Source organism: Pygocentrus nattereri, chromosome 18 (genome assembly GCF_015220715.1).
Source record: "Pygocentrus nattereri isolate fPygNat1 chromosome 18, fPygNat1.pri, whole genome shotgun sequence".
Taxonomy (NCBI): domain Eukaryota; kingdom Metazoa; phylum Chordata; class Actinopteri; order Characiformes; family Serrasalmidae; genus Pygocentrus; species Pygocentrus nattereri.
The window spans coordinates 33,849,446-33,870,812 of NC_051228.1; the positions used below are offsets into that span (position 1 = coordinate 33,849,446).

At 38.6% G+C, this 21,367-nt stretch overlaps 1 protein-coding gene across 1 annotated transcript; it reads right to left on the bottom strand.

The window, feature by feature from the left end:
* Window positions 1–11,147: 11,147 nt before the first annotated feature.
* vps26bl (vacuolar protein sorting 26 homolog B, like) lies at window positions 11,148–21,367 on the bottom strand. Its single transcript, XM_017691337.2, has 6 exons — window positions 20,890–21,367; window positions 19,011–19,167; window positions 18,637–18,801; window positions 17,754–17,929; window positions 16,907–17,049; window positions 11,148–13,841 (listed from the first exon to the last, which is right to left on the bottom strand). The coding sequence occupies exons 1-6, from the start codon at window positions 21,110–21,112 to the stop codon at window positions 13,707–13,709; spliced, it is 999 nt and encodes a 332-aa protein (XP_017546826.1). The 5' UTR covers window positions 21,113–21,367; the 3' UTR covers window positions 11,148–13,706.

Here is a 21,367-nt window from a genome sequence, read left to right on the forward strand (position 1 = left end):
CTGACCAAATCACCACCCCCTCGGCCCCTCCCCCTTCCGCTGCTCTTCTCTTCTACCTCATCGTTTGTTCACTTTGGCCACACCTCCCTTCCTCCCTCCCTCCTTCCTTCTCTGTCTGGCACAGGCTGTATGGCCTCCATATTCATGAGAAAGAGAGAGGGAGGAGAGGGAACGAGGGTAAAAAGAAGGATGCTGTGAGGTTTCATTCACACCTTGCTGTCATTTGTCACCCACCATGTGTTTGGGCCCCTTTCTGCCCCGCTTCTGCCCCCCTTTTCCTCTATTCTTAGTATACAGAACGGCTCAATGGTGCAATACATACTGATGACTCAAATAAAACGTATATTTCTTTAACAGAAACAAAAGAGGTTATCACTACTGACTTGCATATGTTGTCTGAAGGTCAATTAGCTGAATTTTATTCACCATTGTCTTGTCGTTTTTGGAGGGAGGCAAGAAGAACCACTCTCTAGTTCTAGAAGTCTAGGAATATTCAAGGATTTGCTTTGTGAACAGCTTCCACTGCTTTTTGTATTTTATTTCTATTTGTTTTAAAATATATTAGTGACTCCCTCTTAAAAACAAATGCGCCCAAAGGGTTCTTTAGTGTGATAATACACTGAAGGGTTCCAACGGAGGAGCAATGCATAATCGTTATCTGACTGGAAGACAGCATCCATTTTTTTGAACTGAAACAAAAGATATTTTATAAACAAAGAAATGCATTTTTATTTTTCTACATTATTTGAGTACAGCTGCTGTCTTCTATGATATATTAAAATTTCATGATGAATGGATGTTTTTTTTTTGGCATAAATTTCATATTAGATTTACTGTAAAATAAAATGTCCCAAGATTTTTTTTTTAGAGTGACTGTTCTTTAAAAGAATACTTCGCTGTTTTTCAACCTCAGCTCTTTCTGCAGCATCTGTAGCACCCAGTCAATTACCACAAAACAACATTTAGACACTTTGCACCGTATGTAATAAAAGAACAAAACTTATTGAATCAATTGCTCACTGGCTTCTATGTTTGAGTCTACATATTGTTATTTTATAAATATAGGGAAAATTGTCTGTGGGAATAAATTGCAGATGCAGAGCCATCCACTGGAAGGAATGATCAATAAAATTACATTATTGAAAAGAAGCGTGATCATATCAACAACAATAGCAGCCATGCAGACGCTTCTGATCATTTTAACGTCGGTTTTACTTACATGTGGATTACAGTAGCATAGTAAGTGAACACTGTTCAATTTATATGCAGATACACACTTCTAATAAGAGCATAGATGCACTGTGTTTGTGATTGAGGGACACAGCTAATATGAAGCGACAGAGCATAAAGAGTCTATGCCCATTCAGACCAGCCATCAAATCTCCTCCATCACACACACACACACACACACACACACACACATTGGTGACGCCACATCTCCTGCTTGCCCCTAATCCCTGACTGGGCTTAATCTGAGCTTCATGCTTTAAAAAGCACCGTGCACACACACGCTCACACAGACGGAGAGAAAGACAGACACTCTTACACACACACACAAACACACACACACATGCTCACACAGACGGAGAGAAAGACAGACACTCTTACACACACACACACAAACACACAGACACTCTCCCTCTTCTGAATAGAAACACAGCCATGTAACTGTGCAGGGTTGTGTGTCCAGACTGCTGAGTATCGTGCATATGCGACGGATTAGCATCTGATCTAGCAGATTATAGACAAAGCTCTCTCAAATTCACACTCTCACAATACAGAGCAAGGGACAGAGGAAAAGAGAGGAGAAGCATCACTGTGGCCATTAATAGCACTGAAGCATCAAAGGCTGCTACATCTTACTGTGGCCAGCACAATGCAACATGCTCTGTATTAGTACTGAGTAATAAATTAAAAAATATATATATATAAAAGTAAGGTGTGTATTACTACATTACTTATATAATAAATTACATTATATTCAACTAAAAAAAAAAGTACAATAGTATATCACTAATGTAATAAATGACATTATATTCAACTAAATAAGAGTATGGTATTACATTACTAATGTAATAAATTACACTATGTACTAAATAAGAGTATACTACTACATTACAAATGTAACAAATTACATTATATTAAACTAAATAAGAATGCAGCACTACATTACTAATGTACTAAATGACATCATTTTCAACTGAATAAGAGTATAGTACTACAATACTAATGTAACAAATTACATTATATCAAACTAAATAAGAGTATAGTACTACATTAATCATGTGACAAATTACACTGTATTCAACCAAATAAAAGTACAGTATAAATTATTAATGTAATAAATTACAATGTATTTGCTAATATAAGAATAAAATACTACAATACTCATGTCACAAATTACACTATATACTAAATAACACCACAGTACTACTTTACTAATGTAATAAATTACACTATATTCAAGCAAATAAGAGCACAGTACTACATTATTTTAATAAATTATACTACATACAAAAAAAGTGTATAGTAATACATTACTAATGTAATAAATTACACTCAACATTATAAACGTTGAATACTTGTTAGGCCCCAACTAATACACCAGCAAAAAGCTAAATGGTAAATTTAGAATGGTTAATTGTTATGTCACAAGTATTAATATGTTAATATGTTGTTCACGCATCAGAACCATAATGTACTGCTTGTTTGTTTATTTATTTATTATAATGTTGGGATTTCTTTTCCAGAAGAACGTTTACTACCAAGATAAGCAGTTGTAAATACTATGGGAGACAAACCACACTGGTTCTTTATTGAGAGCAAGAAACACTCTGCCAAGCTGAAATGACATCATCCATCTCTCATGGGAACCCACCCACTAAATATACTGTATTCTAACCACAATTAGTACACTGGTTTCTTTTTCTATCACACATTGAGAAAGAAAGGTGAAAAGTGCAGCTCTTTGTGCAAAATGTAATGATGCCAATAAACGCATAATGCAGTTCTTCTCAAAGATTGTCTAATTTCCTTGGTTTAAATTTCCGCCTTCAGTGCCTGATCTCTAATAAGGAAGTGAGTGGGATAAACTAGTAAGCCTACTCAAGGACAAACTGTAACGACCTGATTTTTCCTCAATAAGGACAGCCCCCCCACCAACCCCACCCCCTTTCACACACACACACATTCAGCCCCCTCTACAGTCTAAAAGAGTTGGAGGGGCCCCCGTTGCTATAGGAACCACAGTAGCACAGCTGAGCATTGCACTTGAAGCAGTTGCCGTGGTTATCACTGAAAGCCCGTTTTCTCCTCACTGTAATAGCTTCATAAAAAGAGCCAGTGACGACGTCTGTTTACACGATCAGTCTGATAATAAAGGCCTGTGCAATGGTCCAGCCTACAAAAGCACAGGACACATTCTTGGTCACATACGTCAGTTTTTAAAAATACATAAGCACCAGTGCAGCACCCACCCACTGCTATGCTGAGAAAGGTCCACTACCTAGATCACGGGTCAGCAACCCACATGTTAAGAACAGTTATTCTGTCCTTTCAACAAAAATTAAAGCCAAAACATTTGATGTCCATTTCACCATCTTGGCTCCAAATATGTCTCAGTATATGCTGATGTACTAATGCAAAATAAAAATAGCAATACAATATAAACAAAATGCAGGCTTATTTAGCTCTGCTTTACTTTCAGCTCAGCCGTAGCCGCTTTTCTTGCATCTCTGGCAGGAAACTTTTCCTCAAAAGTGGAACAGTTTCTTGTAAATTGTCTCTGTACATTAGATTTTTTTATGAGGCTGATGCCAGCTTCTCATTTGCCAGCTTGTTGTCCGAATTTTCCCATTCCACCTTTAAAGGTGCCAGAATGTAACTGCCGCACCATTTAAGGCGGAATGGGAGAACCGAACAAGAAGCTGGCGAATGAGAAGCTGGCGAATGAGAAGCTGGCGAATGAGAAGCTGGCATCAGCCTCACAACTTTTTAGTGTTTGTCAGTGTCTCGCTGCACATTAAACGTATCAGACAACAGCTGAGTGCTTATAAATGCAAATAAGCGCCATTGTCTCTAAATTATTGACGCTCGTCTTAATTCTCTCTTTGTCGTTTCGTTATCTGCTAGACTGTTGTGTGCACTGCGTCTGTGCACCAACCTTCAGGGTTATAGGGTGAATTCGCAGTTCTACATTAACTCAAGGGTTTAAGACCATACTGTTAAAACTCTGGTAGAATGATCAGCAGAGCTTTATTTTACAGCAAAAGAAGGTTATTTTATTTTTACCTAAAAATTTACTTCAGCTAAGGAGCCACAACAGGGCAGTAAAAGAGTCGCATGTTGCCGACCCCAGGCCTAGATAATATGTGGTCAAATATCTTGTCATTTACCGGTTTGGTATAATGAAGTGCGTGACACTGCTGCTCACCATGTAGTAGACTGGGGTTTCATTTCCCACCAGGGCAAAAGCACCACACTACACTAATAAGAGTCCTTGGGCAAGACTCCTAATGCTACGTTTGCTTACCTGTAAAGAACAAATAAAAGCATCTGCCAAATGCTATAGATGGACGGTGGTTCCTTTTCATTGGTGGATGGGATAGAAAGTGGTTGATAAATTGCTCAACAGATGAGTTACAGTCAGTTAATGTAAACTTACAAAAATGCACATACATGCTAGGTGTTTCCTATAAATTGGCCAACAAGCATAGATACAAGCTTGGTACATAATAATAATACCTAATACCTTTATTAGTACCTAATAAACTGGCATCTCATTGCACATCATATAAATTCCATATCTGTAGTTTCTGTGGTGTGAAATTCTGAACTATCCATCTACACCTACAACTACCTGGCAAAAAGCTTTAGACACATGGCATTATCTACCAAACTGTCCAGCAAAAAAGAGAAAGACTGTGAACAACTTATACATTTCACAATATGATATCAATTGTGGTTGTTGCACCATGATATAACACGTTATGATAAATTTTGATTTATCTTTAGTCATGTCCGATTGCTAGAGCCTACTGAAGCTGACACTGATACTAGTCTGATATTTTTTGTAAAAAAGGGCTATATGTGATTTTTGATGTGCTTAGAAAGCTGCAAGTTGTAGGACAAATGAAATAATGCACCAATGAGAGAAAATATCTATAATATTTATTAAAAGGACAATTTGCTGTTTAAATGTTCATTTTGTGAAATGTACATAATTCATTTACTTGGATTTCCCACAAGAGACAACTATTAGCAGTGTTTTTCTCCGTCATTAAAAGAGAGAAATCTGACACATGAACCCACACCAGCAGGCAGCTGTCAGAGATTTCAAAACGTTATGCAAAATAGCTCCATAAAGGTAAGGATCACCTTCACAATATGTCAGTATTAAAGTCTGTCTAAATTAAATGTACAGGTTTGCTTCTAAACATGCTGTACAAGTTATACATTTTCTGATAGTCTGACTGTATTGGCCTAGGTTATGCTTTTCAGTAATACCTATGGCTAACTTGCAGAAATGGGAGAAGAATATTACCATTTTGCTGCAGACAGAGAGAAGCGAGGGTGATTCTCCTGTAGGTCCATGTCTTCTGGCTCTGAAGTGACTTCTGGCTCTGGTGACTCAAATATCTAACTGTACAGGTCCAGTAAAGCTGCTAGGCAGAGCATCATTTTTCAGATCGTGGTGTTAATGAGAGAGGCTGCACTGAAAGTGAGCTCTGTGTGTTGGTGTCAGTTGAAGCGCTGCTTTCGGCTTCATGTCAGTCCAAGAAAGGCTTTGCTGAAGCTGAAGTTGACTTCATATTCCAATTTTCACGTTCCACCTTAAATGCTGCAGAATTTCCCCCATTTCATCTTAAATGGTGGAGCAGTTACATTCTGAACCACTTAAGGTGGAACTGGAAAATTCAAGCAAGCAGCTGGTGAAAAACAAGCTGACTACAGTTTCATAGGAAGTTGAAAGGCATGAAATAAGCTGCTTGGCAGCTGAGTGACATTAACGTATTGCTGAGGACTGTTTCACAGAACCAACAGGGGAGTGTTTTTGTCCCGTTTGCTAATGTTTGTGACAGCTGCTGCACCATATAAGGTGGAACGGGGACATTCAAACAAGAAGTTGTCAAAAAAGAAGCGAAATCCAGTCTTGTAATTTTAACACTGGTAGTATTTTTAATAAGGAGTTTTAGGCTATCAAAAAATCCTACCTAGAGGTTTTATTTACATGTATACGTGTAAAAAAGTGCTACTGTAGCGTTATTGACAATAAACTGGACTGGGCTAAGAACACTGACACCCTCTACAGGAAGGGCCAAAGCCGTCTCTATTTTCTGAGGCGTCTGAGGTCCTTCAACATCTGCCGGACTATGCTCAGGATCTTCTATGAGTCTGTGGTGGCGAGTGCTATCCTCTATGCTGTTGCATGCTGGGGAAGCAGGCTGAGGGTGGCAGATGCCAACAGACTCAACAGACTGATCCGCAAGGCCGGTGATGTTGTGGGTGTGGAGCTGGACTCGCTGACGGCAGTGTCGGAGAGGAGGACGCTGTCTAAGCTGCGGGCCATTATGAACAATGGCTCCCACCCACTCTACGATACGGTGATGAGACACAAGAGCTCATTCAGCTCAAGAGTCATCATACCAAAATGCACCACAGAGCGCCACAGGAAGTCATTCTTACCAGTGGCCATCAAACTCCATAACTCCTCCCTCAGTGTGTGACTCAAAAAACTGTTCATATGTGCAATAACAACAATTGTGTGTGTAGAGTACTTAAATCTGGTGCACATACATACGGTAAATTCTATATATTGTTTTAAATTATACATACTGTAAATTCTATATATTGTTTTAAATTATTAGTAAAGTGTTTATTTTTACATAAATGGCTGCAACTGTAACAACTGCAATTTCCCCCTGGGATCAATAAAGGAATCTGAATCTGAATCTGAATAGTATTCTGAGAAGGTAGCACAAGTAGTTAGAACCATAGAACTTGTGGAGAGAATTGTCGCTCTGTAATGTCTTCTTGGTTTCTCAAGCGAGTCCAAAGTAGACCACTGTGGTCGTGTCTTTATTTTGTAGTCGGTGCTATGTTCAAAGTGATGTGCGTTAGCTCACATGCAGCAATATTAGTATTATAGCTCTTTAACGACCTTGTAATTCAGAGGATCCAGTGGTATTCAGGAGATAAATGTTCACAGGACAAAAAAATCCGGGTTCAGAACATTTTTACTTAACACAGGGGGCGATAGAGGTAATTTTTTGAAAACCCTATTCTGTCTGGCCCATTGAGAAATGGGGCTTAGACCCGGAGTTCCTAATATGGGCAATACGAGTACTACAGAATGACGCACAACTACCGTGGTCTATGAATTGGGTTAAGATGCAGCATTTAAATAAAAGCATAGTTTATAAATGCTTAAACATTTTTCATGAATACATTCATTTCCTGAACACAAAACAGCATAAAACATTTTAAAACTGCTGTTATGTTTTTAACAGGCAGGTACATCCATAATGTCAGTGAGCGCAAACAGCCAGTGAGTTGCTCCATCGCCAACCAATGAGCCCTTAGTAGCAGTAATGCCAACCAATCAGCACTCAGTAGCAGTAATGCCAACCTTTAGCGTCTTTTTTCCCCAAAACCTGTTTACTGAAGAAAAAGGAAATATATAGGTAAGCTTTCTTTGCTTCTTCTTTGCAGTGAAATACATCTTACTGTTCTGGGCAAATGATTAGAAACTATTTTAACTTTTCTTTTTCATATTTTAGCCAGTGAGCTCCATTTACTCCCATTCATTGAGGACTCGTTTACGGCCTCTGCAGTCATATTTTTGATATAACAGGGGAAATAAGAAGTGGCCATGCTCCTCATAAACCAGCCCTGGCTGGACCTTTCCAGTGATTGGGCGTGGTTTCTGTGCCTTCAGTGGACACAACCCCCAGTGAACAGAGAACGATTCTTAATTTTTAAATTAATTAACATTGGCTCTCCGTGCTCACTGACATTATGGATGTACATGAGGTGCCGTTTTAAACTCATAACCTGTTGTTCTGTGTTTGGGGGAAAAAAATATTTTACATTAAAATGTTTAATCCTTCATAAATTATGATTTTACTCAAATGTTCCATTTTAACCCATTCATTTTGGACTCGAGAGCGCCCTCTAGTGTTTGAGAAACCTGGAAGACATAACAGAGGGGTAATTCTCCTCTCTGTAAGTTCTCTAGTTTTGCTCCAATTGTTGCTGCTGTTTTTCTATCAGAAAAGCTCCAAATTGGCATATATACTTGCCGAGTGGTTAATAACACATTTTTCTATGGAGGACAAGCTCAGATCACGTATTTATTATTGCTTTACAATGACTTAAAACAAAGTCTCAGATACTGTATCATGCAATACATGATGCATGCAATATGATGCATTAAATTTGCGGCATGTTTTGATACAGGAACACCATCGCAGTTTTAAAAGAGCTGAATAACAGAAAACTAACTCTTTCAGGCAGCATTTCTTCTTCTGCAGATCAGGCCTGCATTCAGCAGCCTGAAATTGGATGGACCCTCCTCTGTCTGTGATCGATAGTGAGAGCAGCAGCTCTTCTGGCTACTTCAGTCTTCAGCCTGAAAAACACAGCCGTCAGCACCACTCTCACGCTGATCAATACTGATACATCCTCTCCCAGCCACAGCACTACTGTAACAGAGACACCACACCTTTCACAACATGCTGCTGAAGCCAAACAGGCTGATGGAGATTTCACATATGGAATATGATACAGATCCAAAGCACCATCCAAAGTCATAAAGACTCCATATGCCTTTGGATTCTATGGAGCAACCTTGGTGGAATTAAAAAGGTAGTAAAATCACTTCAATCTTCATTGAAACTGCTATTTTATGCTGATATACTGTAGTATTAACTGCATTTGACATTAATGGTTGGCATATACAGCAGCCATGAATCCAACTAGAGTAGTTGTGCCATCTAGTGGTCATCAGCACTTACTGCAGAAGAGCAAGCATAATTTTTAGGGCTAGTGAAGAAAGAGGATGTATTTTCACATTAAAGGGTCATTTAAACTGGAAAAAAGATATTTCCCACAATAACCCATTGGTTAAGGCACAGGAGGGAACACAGAAAGTTAGTACACAAAACATTCAGCATTTAATGGTCTTAACAAATTATTAATGTCAGTAAATGAGCAAGGAGTAAACAAATATTAACGTAACTTAGTCTGGGATACTACTGGGATACCCTGATTTCTTTAAATCATAAAAAAAGACTTGTGGGTAAACTTGCCGAGACCCTTTTACAGAAAGAATCAGTACTTTTCCACTCAGCATTGACTGTTTCAAACAGTTGAAAAACATTGCCAGTGTACATTGTATGTAATGTGAGGCCAAATATTCTCCACCGGTTTGAAATCTGGACCATGACCAGGCCAAAGTCATCAGTAAAGACCACTGGGCTAGCCTCATTTGTTTTGCATGAGCGCGTATACTTATTTACAGGCATTTTCAGACACTAGGAAAGACAGGGGCACAATCTAACATGTGGCGAAATGTAAGATATTTTTATGTAGCTTTGGAGTTTGAGTAGAATCTACTTTTGATAATTTCACAGCCACTGGGCCAATATTTTTCAAGATTCACACCAAATCTTTTTTAGCATACAATTCTCAATAATATGTTTTTTTTTATTATTCAGCTGTACTTCTATGTCAAATACTTCACATTCATAGGCCTGAATTATTTTAATCTCCCTCTGTACAGTTTCAAAAAATGTACACAACTCACAGTGAGAGCTAACCCGGCGGAAGTACTTGTGATGGTAGAAAAGAGCAAGACAATCTCAAATGTCTGATTCTTTTAAACGTCTAAGGATTGAAATTGAATTTCCCCCTGAGCATCTGTTCACACCAAATATTCATACATTCCTAACACCATTTTTTCCAGTACACGACATCAGGCCACGTTCCATATTCGGGTTTTGAAACTTTGAATTAGATCTGAGCTCAAAGATTTTGGATAATTAAGAATAAGCATCAATAAAAGTTCAGCCTCCACACAGCAGGGTTAGTTTTGGCGTTACAACCAAAGCCTTCATAAATAAACACTGAGAGGCCTATACATATAAATTAAAAACAGTTCATATTTTCAAAGTGTTTACCCACAGAACAAAAATGTCGAAAACATACTACAGATATCATGTAAATTAAATACATTTCAGTTTTATTGTGCTAGTATTGGCTCTGTTATGTAGTGAAAAGTTAGCCATGCCTTACACAGCAGCTTTTTTATGAATGATGTTAGGATATTTCTGTGTATTCAGGTTTGAGACTTGTCTAGTTCAAAAAACAGAACTGTAATGAACTGTTTTCAGTGAATCTGGATACCTTAGTGCTCAATTTTCCAGTTAAACCAATGAAGGAAATATCTACGTTCAGCGTCAGTGTGAAGTTTACAGAAGTCCTGAAAGGTAAAATGAAATAAAAAGAATGTCACTCCTCCTGTTCAGATGCATACAGGCAGACAGGTAACGTACAAAGGTGGCTTACCATGTTACACCACCTTCAACCAGCAGGGGGCAGCTACCCCCCACCCCCACTCTTTAGTCTTTCAGGTAAAAAATAAATAAATAAATAAAATATTGGAGTAGCTCCAATGGATAACAATTAGGATGCTAACAGTAAGTATTTTTTTTCCACCTGGTCCCTGAAGAGTAAGTGGGAAAAACAGCAGGAATTACATGCTAACGGTTAGCCACTTGGCTCCCCAGTATTTTTCTTTCACCTGGTTCCTGAATACCTGCACCCCCCTCCTCCTCCTCCTCCACCCCCATGCAAAGCATTAGCCAATGTTAGCCATTTTTAAATGCAATACTGAGAAAGAAAATCGAGAAAGGGAAAAAAAGTGATGTTTTTGATGGCTGAAATTGTGTGAAAAGTGATGCTAGACAGTTTCTTGGCTGTTTGTGGGATGTTATACAGGGAGAGAAAATAAATATAGCTGAACGTCGACTCCAGAATACACTTTTAACGTTTTCCAGATCTCATCCTTTCGGCCTTCTGTGGAAGTGAGATGAGTCGGATCAGGGCAGGCGCTGCAGATGAAATGGACATTACACAGAAGCAAACAATGAAAATTTCAGAGGGCTGTTTTAATCAGGGCAATCTGACTAAAAACACATTTTCATTTTACAGAACATGGGATACAAGCAGTGACAGCACTGTCAGTGTTGGTGTACTGCAGACTTTATATTAGCATCGAGCACATTACAGGATTCTCAAAGTCCCTTTTCACTAAGTACCTTAAAGCTGGTCATAAGCAATTTCTAAAGACTTTTTTTCAAATCATATATACCTTTATATCTGTAAATTATTTTTGTACATACATAATATTAATATAGAAGTATACTTTTTTTTGTCTGATGCTGTTCAAAGCACTATTTGTTTGCACACAATGCTATACGATTAGGAGGTTAGGAACTGGATCCTACTGCAAGCAAATAAAGGACATTTTTCTCCTCACTCTCTGAAAAAGACAAAACAATGATCACCTTAAACATGTACATAAGAAATGGACAGCACGACTGGCATACTAAACCATGGCCTCCACAGAACTTTGAGCAAAATAATCCACACTGGTTTCAATGATGACTTAAAGCTTTGGCCAAGTAAGCCAACCTGTGCTTGATGGTCACTATTTGTCATCAGCCAGACCACTTACCCTTAAAGGGGAGTTCCACCAATTTTCAGTCTAATTTTGTGTAAACAAAGTCATTCAGAGTGGTTTGATATAAATGGGTACACTGTGGAGAAAGTCAGATTTTATTTATTTATTTATTTATTTATTTTTATATGTGATGGGGGTGGGGGGTGGGGTTAGTTTATTTGGGGACTACTTTGCCTTATAAAGCTCTGGATGCATCTCTGCCTTCAACGCATTTAAGAAAACACATGCTAGGCCAAAACCTTCTCTTAAAACTGCTGTAAAACAATGTCTAATTTTTCAAGCCATCACTTCAGACATCTGGTTCCCATCACCACTGAGAACAATTATGATCTTAGTGGTTTCTCTTCAACATTTCACATCAGATCACTCTAAATGACTGTTTACATATCATTAATTATGTAAAAGTTTTGAAAATATCGTCAGTTATTCGAGTCAAATCTGTCCTCAAATGCTAGAAGCCAACAGCAGGGCTGGGCCAAAAGACCAGTATCAAGACACTACTGCTGCACCCAGGGCAGATAAGATGTCTTGGGTGTGTTTGAGAGTAAACATGAAATGCCCTCAAGGCCTTATACATGAAAATGATCATGAAAGAGATTTTAACAGCTCCAGAACTCAATAAAAATCCATGGAAGGACCAAACTTTATAATCAACCCAATCATGAAAGACAAGTATTTCATAGGTTTTCTTAAGTGCACTGTTAAGAGTTCTCTGTGCAATGACACAGAACAACCATTACTGGTTGCCTAAAGAACCTTTCAAAGTATGATTCGCTAAAGTATCATTCTTGTAACTGAGCTGTGCGAGTGTGAAGATTTTTTTTTTTTTAAAAGCTGAAAAAGCCTCCACAGCGTGTAAAGATTAAATGCCAGCTAAAGGTTTTTCCTAGAACCTTACGTCCAAGCCAGGAGCCATTTAAGAACCTTTATTTTCAAGGGTCATGAATTATGCTTCACTATCATGTACACACTGATGATATTATAAGCTCTTCGATTGACTAAGAATTCACACTGCACTTAAAGCTGTTACAGTTACAGATTTCTATCAAATAGCAAATTCCATGAGAGTTAGTTAACGGGAAGGTTTTTCATGAGGCAGAAAGAAAAGATCTTATTTCCAGTACTACAGAAGGTGAAAACTGGTAGTCGACAATTAGGCACAAGAATTAAGACATGACTCTAGTAAAGCCTCAGAAACTGTGGCATCACACTTACAGAACAATAAGAAACACTGGATGAAGATGAGGCATGCCTACAAAACAGGCCCTAAATAAAAGCATCTCTTAATAAAACGCCCTTAGAAGACGGACATGAATATATCAGCTGACCTTTAATACTGAACTCGCAGCCTCGAAGTGTGATCGCTTCACTATAAATGTTATAAAAGTCACAATTAAATCGAAGGTTTGGTCCTGCTCACTGCTACATTTAACCTGCAAGCAGCATCCTCCTTAAAATTCACTTAAAATCTCAAAGTGCTTTGAAAAGACATGGGAATGGCAGCAAATTCAAAGGAAGAAGGCATGTACTTTGAATGCATAAAAGCAGACAGAACTAACTTTTTGAAAATGTACTAAAACTGGAACAGTTACAGTAAAAACAGAAATATCAAAATATCTGAAAAAGAAGTTAAAAAAAATGTGTCTTACTAGGAAACAGATTGGAATGTGGTGGGACTTTTTAGATGCGCTGCACAAACGGGGAAAAAAACTGGAATTAATCAATGTATTGGCAGATGTTTGTTTCACTGTTAATAAACATTTAATTTTTCATCTCTCGCTTCCCTTTTTAAAAAGCCACTTTTACAGCTTTTTCACAAAATCCAACGTTGAGGAATGGTGAAGATCATCATGCCGTAGCTGCACGTCCATAAACATACATTCAAAGCCTCTGCTCACACATACACACACACGCAGACACAGACTTCTCTCTGTTGTGAGGTCTTGAGATGACGTGGTTGGGTTCAGTCGTTGTCCTCTTTAGCCTGGGCGAGGGCTCTCTCTGCAGAAGCTGATCCCTCAAAGCGCTGGGAGGCGATGGCAGCTTGATGAGACATGCTCTTCCTCACGATGTCACCCTTCCTCCATAATATGATCTCCTGCAAAATCAGCCGTTTTGGACATCAGTGCACAGTAATCAGCGTGTATAGTTACGTTGAACGCTTCGAACAGAGTTTTGAATCAATTTCACAGAACTGCCGTCATTCCTTCAGGTCACGCATGGTGCAAATAAACGCAGCTAAACTTTTAATGGTCAATGTTCTTAGATGGCTTATTATTAGGGATGAACCATTCATGAATCTTTTATGGCCAATTTTGATTTCTTTGAGTCAAATGAGCAAATTAGCTGAATTTTTTGGACTGATTTCATCAGCCTTTTATTTCTTTAACCCAAGGCTCACACTGTATGGTCTAAATGATCACACAAAACTCACTGGCACATTCCCAGTGCTTTCTAAAAAACACTGAGTGTGTTTACATGCACTCAATAATCCGATCATTACTGATTTCTGCAGTTATCCGATTGCTCAAATGGTCATGTAAAACACCATCCGACCTAGAACTCCCAAAAAGAGGCTGGATTTTAGCTCAGTAATCAGATTTCTCAGTGCATCTAAACTCTGATTTTTATCAGATTTCTCAGTCTGCACATGCACAAGCAATGGCAGCAGCAAAAAAAAAAAAAAAAAAAAAAAAACACTTTTGGAGTGACGCTGAAACCAAGCACGAAATTAAGGATGATATTCTTCATCTTCCGGATGATGTATGTTCATATTTTCAGGAAAAGCAAAGTGATGTTTTAAAAAAAAAAGCCACGTTTACGTCACGTCGTCTTCTGTGAGTTTATTGGCTGGTTGCAACATAGAAATCTGATTCCTGTCCAAGTCATGTCAACTCGGAGTTTCCCCATTATCTGATTACTCAAGAGCATATAACCATGTTGATAGGATTACTGATAAAATCTGATATTCTGCAGTTATCGGATTATTAAGTGCATGTAAACGACACTGATGATTTGCTAAATTGGCATTTATGTTCTTAAATGGAATTTGGAGACTCTCTGGTGGAAATGCATAATTGAATGCAATGTGCAAAAGAACACTTTATGTCTGTGGTGTTTTGGACCTTTCCCGGCTGGAGGAATATGATGATTTTGAGCACAGTGAACGAGTATTCAAAGAAAACTGTCACAATTTGGTGAAGAACTTGTCTCCCAAGTCAGGGGTGTCCAGTCTCATCCACAAAGGATTTCATTCCAACAAAGCAGATGCACACTTGTTTGTTTAATGTCAGTTATTCATACACTGAGCAACTTATTAAGCAAGTGGAATCAGGTGTGCTCCTGTTCGTTTACAATGAAATCCTGCGGCCGTGCTGGCCCATATCTTCATCCATACGATGTTGATCTTAGCTCCTCCTCCTAAATATGAGGCTGGAGCTTGTTTTGAGCCTGTGTGTAAGACATTAACATGTAAAGATGTAAAGAAATCTGCAAAATCCTACCTGACAACCATCGCTTTGAAATGACCATTTAAAGCTTTACAGCGTGACTTGCATCATCTGCCTCAAGTTATTAATGTCATAAAAGTCCATAAAACTGTAATGATGTGCGTCTTCTGAGCAAAAATCAAGTGTTCAGTCAATTCTGACCTCTTGGCCAGCGCATCTCTACTTTTCATGATTATATAAATAGGAATTTGGGACAAATGTGCACATGAAACACACAAGCACTTTCCAGTACTTTCTATAAACGATCCCCTTACAAACAGGTTCTCTCAGTACTTCTATAAAAAACTAATTACGAAAATAAATGAATAAATGAATGAAAGAACTGGTTAAACAAACACATTAACACATCACTGTTATCAGAAGAAAACCTTGTATCTCCAAAATGGTCACTTCACAGAAGATGGAGGAAAAAAAAACAACAAAAAAAAAAACAAACCATAATTTACTTTTAATGTAAGTCAATGGAACCAACCAAATTTTTATTGATTAATATGATAATACTATATTAATTAATATGATTAATATAGTACAAAATTAAAGAAGAATTTCTTATTTTCAAAAAAGCAGCTGCTATTTTATGGGCTGGTTAGAAGAACACAAGTTTGGTTCCAGATGTCTCTGCGGGCATCGCATGGATTTGTTCAATTTCATCACTTGATTTAACTTTAACATTGATTAGCCAAACGAGGGCAGTTCTGGGCTGGAGGTTAGGGAACAAGCCGTGTGACCGGAAGATCGCTGGTTCGATCCCCAGCGCCAACAGCACATGACTGAGGTGTCCTTGAGCAAGACACCTAACCCCCACCTGCTCCCCGGGCACCATGGATAGGGCTGCCCACCGCTCCGGGCAAGTGTGCTCACTAGTGTGTATGTGGTGTTTCCCTTCACGGATGGGTTAAATGCGGAAGTGAAATTTAACCGTTGTTGGACTAATAAGCATCACTTAAACTTAACTTAGATTTTGAAGGATAACTACAAACAATACCAGACTGCCTTAAAAGCTTATTTGGAACGAGTTAAAGAAACGAATACATACATTCTTTACTTATTGTGATCATTTTGTTTCTATTTATTCAAATGTTTTTTTTTTTGAGCACATAAATTATTACTGCCCATTACTGCTTTTTAAAAATCATGTCATTTTGCACAGTACTGTATATTTGTGGTGCTCTACGTCACAAATAAGCTTGAACCCATCACAGTCCATTACACTACAATATGCTAATGAGAGAATACGGACATGGTGATTATCAAAATTATAGCCACAGAACTTGTGAGCGCTAATGTTCATGATGCTTGGACAATGCAGTTAGCAGCTGGCTGAAATAAATAAATGAGAACTGTTAATTAACATTATGCTAATTATTTACCATTGTGCAAACTGCATGGCCACCAGACTATTCCTTTAAAGCAGATAGGAAGTGACTTGCCCAATGTGTTGCAGAAATAGAGCTGAAATTTAAAAGCCGAGGGAGAAAACTGTTGAGCTTGCGCTTTCTGGAAACCCAACACATTTCAGTTCTTTCACTGTTCTTTAAAACCACTTTACATCAGCTAATCACTGATGACACTCCATACCACCGCAACAGTGTGTTGTTAATGATTACAAGTCAAGAAATAAGGTTAAAATACATAATTAAAACCAAACATGTACCTGCTGTTTGAAGTAGCGCCTTTCCTCTTCATCAATGAGCACAAGGTTGAGGTAATAGCGAACAGAGAACTTCTTATTAATGTCTCTCATGGTAGGAGTCATCTCATAGCCAGCCAAGAAGAGTCGGATCGGGATCGATTCACCTGCACACACAAACATGGAAAACTAAGAACAAGGCTTCAGATGATGCTCTGTTGTGCTGTGACATACGCAAGTGTTTCCCTCCCAGCTGTTAGGTAAATCAACAAGTTACTGGATATACTTTAGCCAGTACATGTACTTGATATTTGCAAAACCTCGCAGCACTTTGATTTCCATCTTTTTAGAGGTCTAAATCTTTCTCATATCACTCCTTGGCAAATTTCTTGACAAAACTAAGTCATCTTTAACACTACAAGCAAATTCTGTACACGCCAGCAATCTAGAAGTATGCACATACAAATTGTGCTTCACATAATGATCACTTATATGTGTTGCCCACAAGAAATAACTTCAATTAAATTACTTTATTTAAAGGAAACACATTACTAAAACATCAAATGCATCTTCAATAAAAGGTAAACCATTTCCGAAACATGAAATATGACGCTGTTGTCGGAAGAAAATCTCGTATCTCCAAAACGGTAAATTTACAGGAGAAGGGAAAAAGCTACTTTACCTTCAATGTAAGTATTTTGAGTCATTTCTTTTAGTCCATCAATCATGAAATTTATTCACAGTCTAATAGGCAGGAGTTACTTTCAAATTAGGTAAAAACTTTATATAAGGTTTTCTTCCAACAACAGCAATAATCTAAAGTTAAAACTTTCCAAATCTTAGCATCATCCAACTTTGGCCACTTTTGTACCTCTGACCGGCGCTCCATCCATGATTTCGTACTTAGCAATAGTGTCATTTTCATGGTAAACATTGGGCCCAGTCCCTGTCGTCTCCCTCTTGATGATGTCTATCTCCATGTGCTTGATTTTAATCCGCACTAGCAGGAAATAGATCTTACCCACTATCACATCCTTCAGATGGTACCTGAGGGGGAAAAAAGATGGGAATATATGTAAATAATATACACACACACACACACACACATACATACATATGAGAAACTCAGGTTTTATAACTACACATAATCCAATAATACAACCATAATATATAATTATAAGTGAACAGATAACATTTTCCAAGTCTGTCATATTTGCCAAGCATTATGCAAATCTAATACACACCACGAGCCATAATGTTTGCAGACACCTGCTTATCCCACATTTCCTCTGAAATCAAGGGCATAAATAGAGAGTCCTTCCTTCATTTGTCTCTACACTTCTGAGAAGGCTTTATACTAGAGGTGGGAAGAGGCTGCTGTGAGAATGTGATTGTATTCAGTCACATGAGCATTAGTGAGGTCAGGTACTGATGTTGGATGGTTAGGTCTGGATCACAAATGCCAACTCAACCCTTAAGTAGTTCCATCTCTCCAGAGAACACAGTTCCACTGCTTCACAGGTCAATGCTGAGGGCTTTCAACCCTCTACCTGACGTGTGGCACTGAGCACGGTGACCTTGTGCAGCTTCTCCAGAGCATCCCATTCTACTGTCAATGCTTTTCTACAGAGATGACACACTGTGTGAGGAACTAAACACCTGTGTCAGCAATGGGTGCACCTTAGAGTAGCTGGATTCCAAAGAATTAGAAAGAATGTCTGCATACAGACATTACATGCACATGTAAGACTTACTTGGACTTGTTGTACTCAAACTCGATGTGTAGGCAGTCCTCGATTCCCACTTCCATCTTAATGGAAGAGTTCAGCTCTGGATATGTGCTGAGTGTGTGAACAACAATGTCCATCTCTTTGCTGATGTCGTTTAGCCTTCTGCTGACCGTCGCTCGTAGAAAATATCTTGGGGCAAAAATACCATTCTGATGAAGCATCACATGATTACAGTAGACAGAAATTAGATGAAAGACTTAATGAAATTACAAACAACATAGCAAACAAATGTAATAATCTTTTGTTAAGTCTTCCGCACTCAAGAAACACTGCGACTTTTCTTCTTACATGAATCAGATCACGACACATGAAGTTATTCTATAAGAGGACATACATACCGGAGTTTAACGTTCTGGCCCGTGTAAGACTCGTACGGTTTCTCCACATGTGTGAACTCAAAGTCAAACGTCTGAGACTGGGTCATTTCTCCTGGCCGAGCCAGGTCCTTCACCAAAGACACAAACTCATGATGGTTCCCTCTGTCATAGTACAGCTCTGGGGGGGAGAGAGGGAGAGAGAGAGAAAGAAAGAGAGAGAAAGAGAAAGAGAGAGAGAGAGAAAGAGAGAGAGAAAGAAAGAAAGAGAGAGAGAAAGAGAGAGAAAGAAAGAGAGAGAGAAAGAAAGAGAGAGAAAAAGAAAGAGAGAGAAAAAGAAAGAGAGAGAAAGAAAGAGAGAGAAAGAAAGAGAGAGAAAGAAAGAGAGAGAAAGAAAGAGAGAGAGAGAGAGAGAGAGAGAGAGAAAGAAAGAAAGAAAGAAAGAAACTACAAGTTCACAACATAAATCAGTAGGGGTTTTTTTAAGGGTAATGGGTTTCCACAGTCACACATAGACATATACAAATCTTTACATATTTTCCTAATACTTTTAGCCCCACCTCAGCCCCCTGGATTCAGGTATATTGGGCCATCATAGCGCACTATTGTTTATCCCACTTTCAGTCGATGCTTAATAGTGAATTATTTCTAAATGAATATAAAAAAAATGATAACATACAGAGGCTAACTAAATTATTACAATATTTTACATTAAATTAAACATAAATTCTGGCACTGTCATTCGGATTTGGGTTTCCCAAAAGGATCTTAGTCTTAATATCATATTAACTGGTAGAGAGAGTGTTAAGTGTGATGCTCACTCTACGATGACACTAATCTTTGTACCGAGATGCATTCAGTAAAACCCAGCCCAGGATTCATAACACATAAATCCATCTGATATAGTTGTGTGTGGGTGCATTTGGACCATTTATTAACTTTTCACCCCTCCAACCCCCCCCCCCCACTTTTTCTAATTCCATATAGCACACCGTTTTCAATAAGAAAAAGGCAGTTATTTTCATTTATATTTCCCAATTGATATAGTAAAGTGTTAAGGGAGTAACAAATTTGATCTAGTATGGAAAAAGTCAAAAATGAACGTGTACTGAATTTTAGAACTGCTCGCTCATTCGCCCGGTGATTTTTTCAGAGCATCGCTCAGCTTAATCTTTTATCGAAACCATTGATTGATCAAACCTGGAAATCTGGATTCATCCTGGCTGGTGGAGGGGGGGTGGGGTATTCTATACATATGCTATCTAGCACATTATATATATATATATATATATATATATATATATATATATATATGTATGTGTGTGTGTGTGTGTGTGTGTGTGTGTGTGTGTGTGTGTGTGTGTATATATATATATATATATATATATATATATATATATATATATATATATATATATATATATATATATATATATATATATAGCTGCAAACACTCCATGCAGACATATATACACACACACATATACACACACACACACACATATATATATGTGTGTGTATATATGTCTGCATGGAGTGTTTGCAGCTCCACTGAGGGAAGCGGCACTCGTCACGTGCTACAGGGCCAAAGGGCACCAGATAAAAGCTCCTCTTTCTCCACCGGATGTCACATATGTCACGAGACTAGAGCAGTAGTGATGTTGAAGTCATGTAAATGAATGAAATCTCGACATAAACCTCCATCTCTGATCCTCCCTCTACACCCAGAACGCAGTAAATAAGTCAACTGAGTAGCCAGTAATTCTTGCTTGCGTCATTCCCAAATAAACACAGGCAGATCTGAGCTGCTCTCTGTAGTCGTGTGTGTGTGTGTGTGTGTGTGTGTGTGTGTTGGGCTACACTGTTAAAACACCGTGAGATGTTGTTTTGAGATGTTACTCACCGATCTGTCCTATAAACTCTATCTTGATTCCCTGGTGCTCCAGTCTCTTGCCCGGGTTCTTCAGCGTTATGTTGACTTTTCCCGACACCGTCTCTCCGTCGTAGAATAAAAAATATTTGTCCTTTTTCCCATCTTCCGTCTTGTGTTCCACCTTCTTCCTCGTTTCGGCGTCATTCAAAACTATGTCGATTTCAGCACTTTGACCAAAACTGAAGAAGCTCATTCCGGCACCTTTACGCACTGAAGATCCTTCTGTATTAACACCTGATCCAGTTCAACATCTAGACAGCGCCGCCGCTCTGACTCACGACCCGACCCGCTCCAGCTTCCTCACTGCCGGCAGCTGCGCGAATGACTATATTAAACACAGAGCACAGCTGGTTTAATTCCGACGACGAGCAGCGACTGAACACAGGATTTCTCTGCAACAGACGCCGTGAACACGGAGACGTTAGGCGACTGTCGACGAAGGCCACAG

Bases quoted from the DNA above. Each gene is read 5' to 3' on its own strand.
- vps26bl (XM_017691337.2), bottom strand. From the start codon at position 21,112: ATGAGCTTCTTCAGTTTTGGTCAAAGTGCTGAAATCGACATAGTTTTG. The intron at 19,168-20,889 runs GTGAGTAACATC...TCTCCCCCCCAG, and splicing joins AGAGTTTATAGGACAGATCG to AGCTGTACTATGACAGAGGG. The intron at 13,842-16,906 runs GTACATGTTTGG...CTGATTTTGCAG, and splicing joins GGCGCTACTTCAAACAGCAG to GAGATCATATTATGGAGGAA.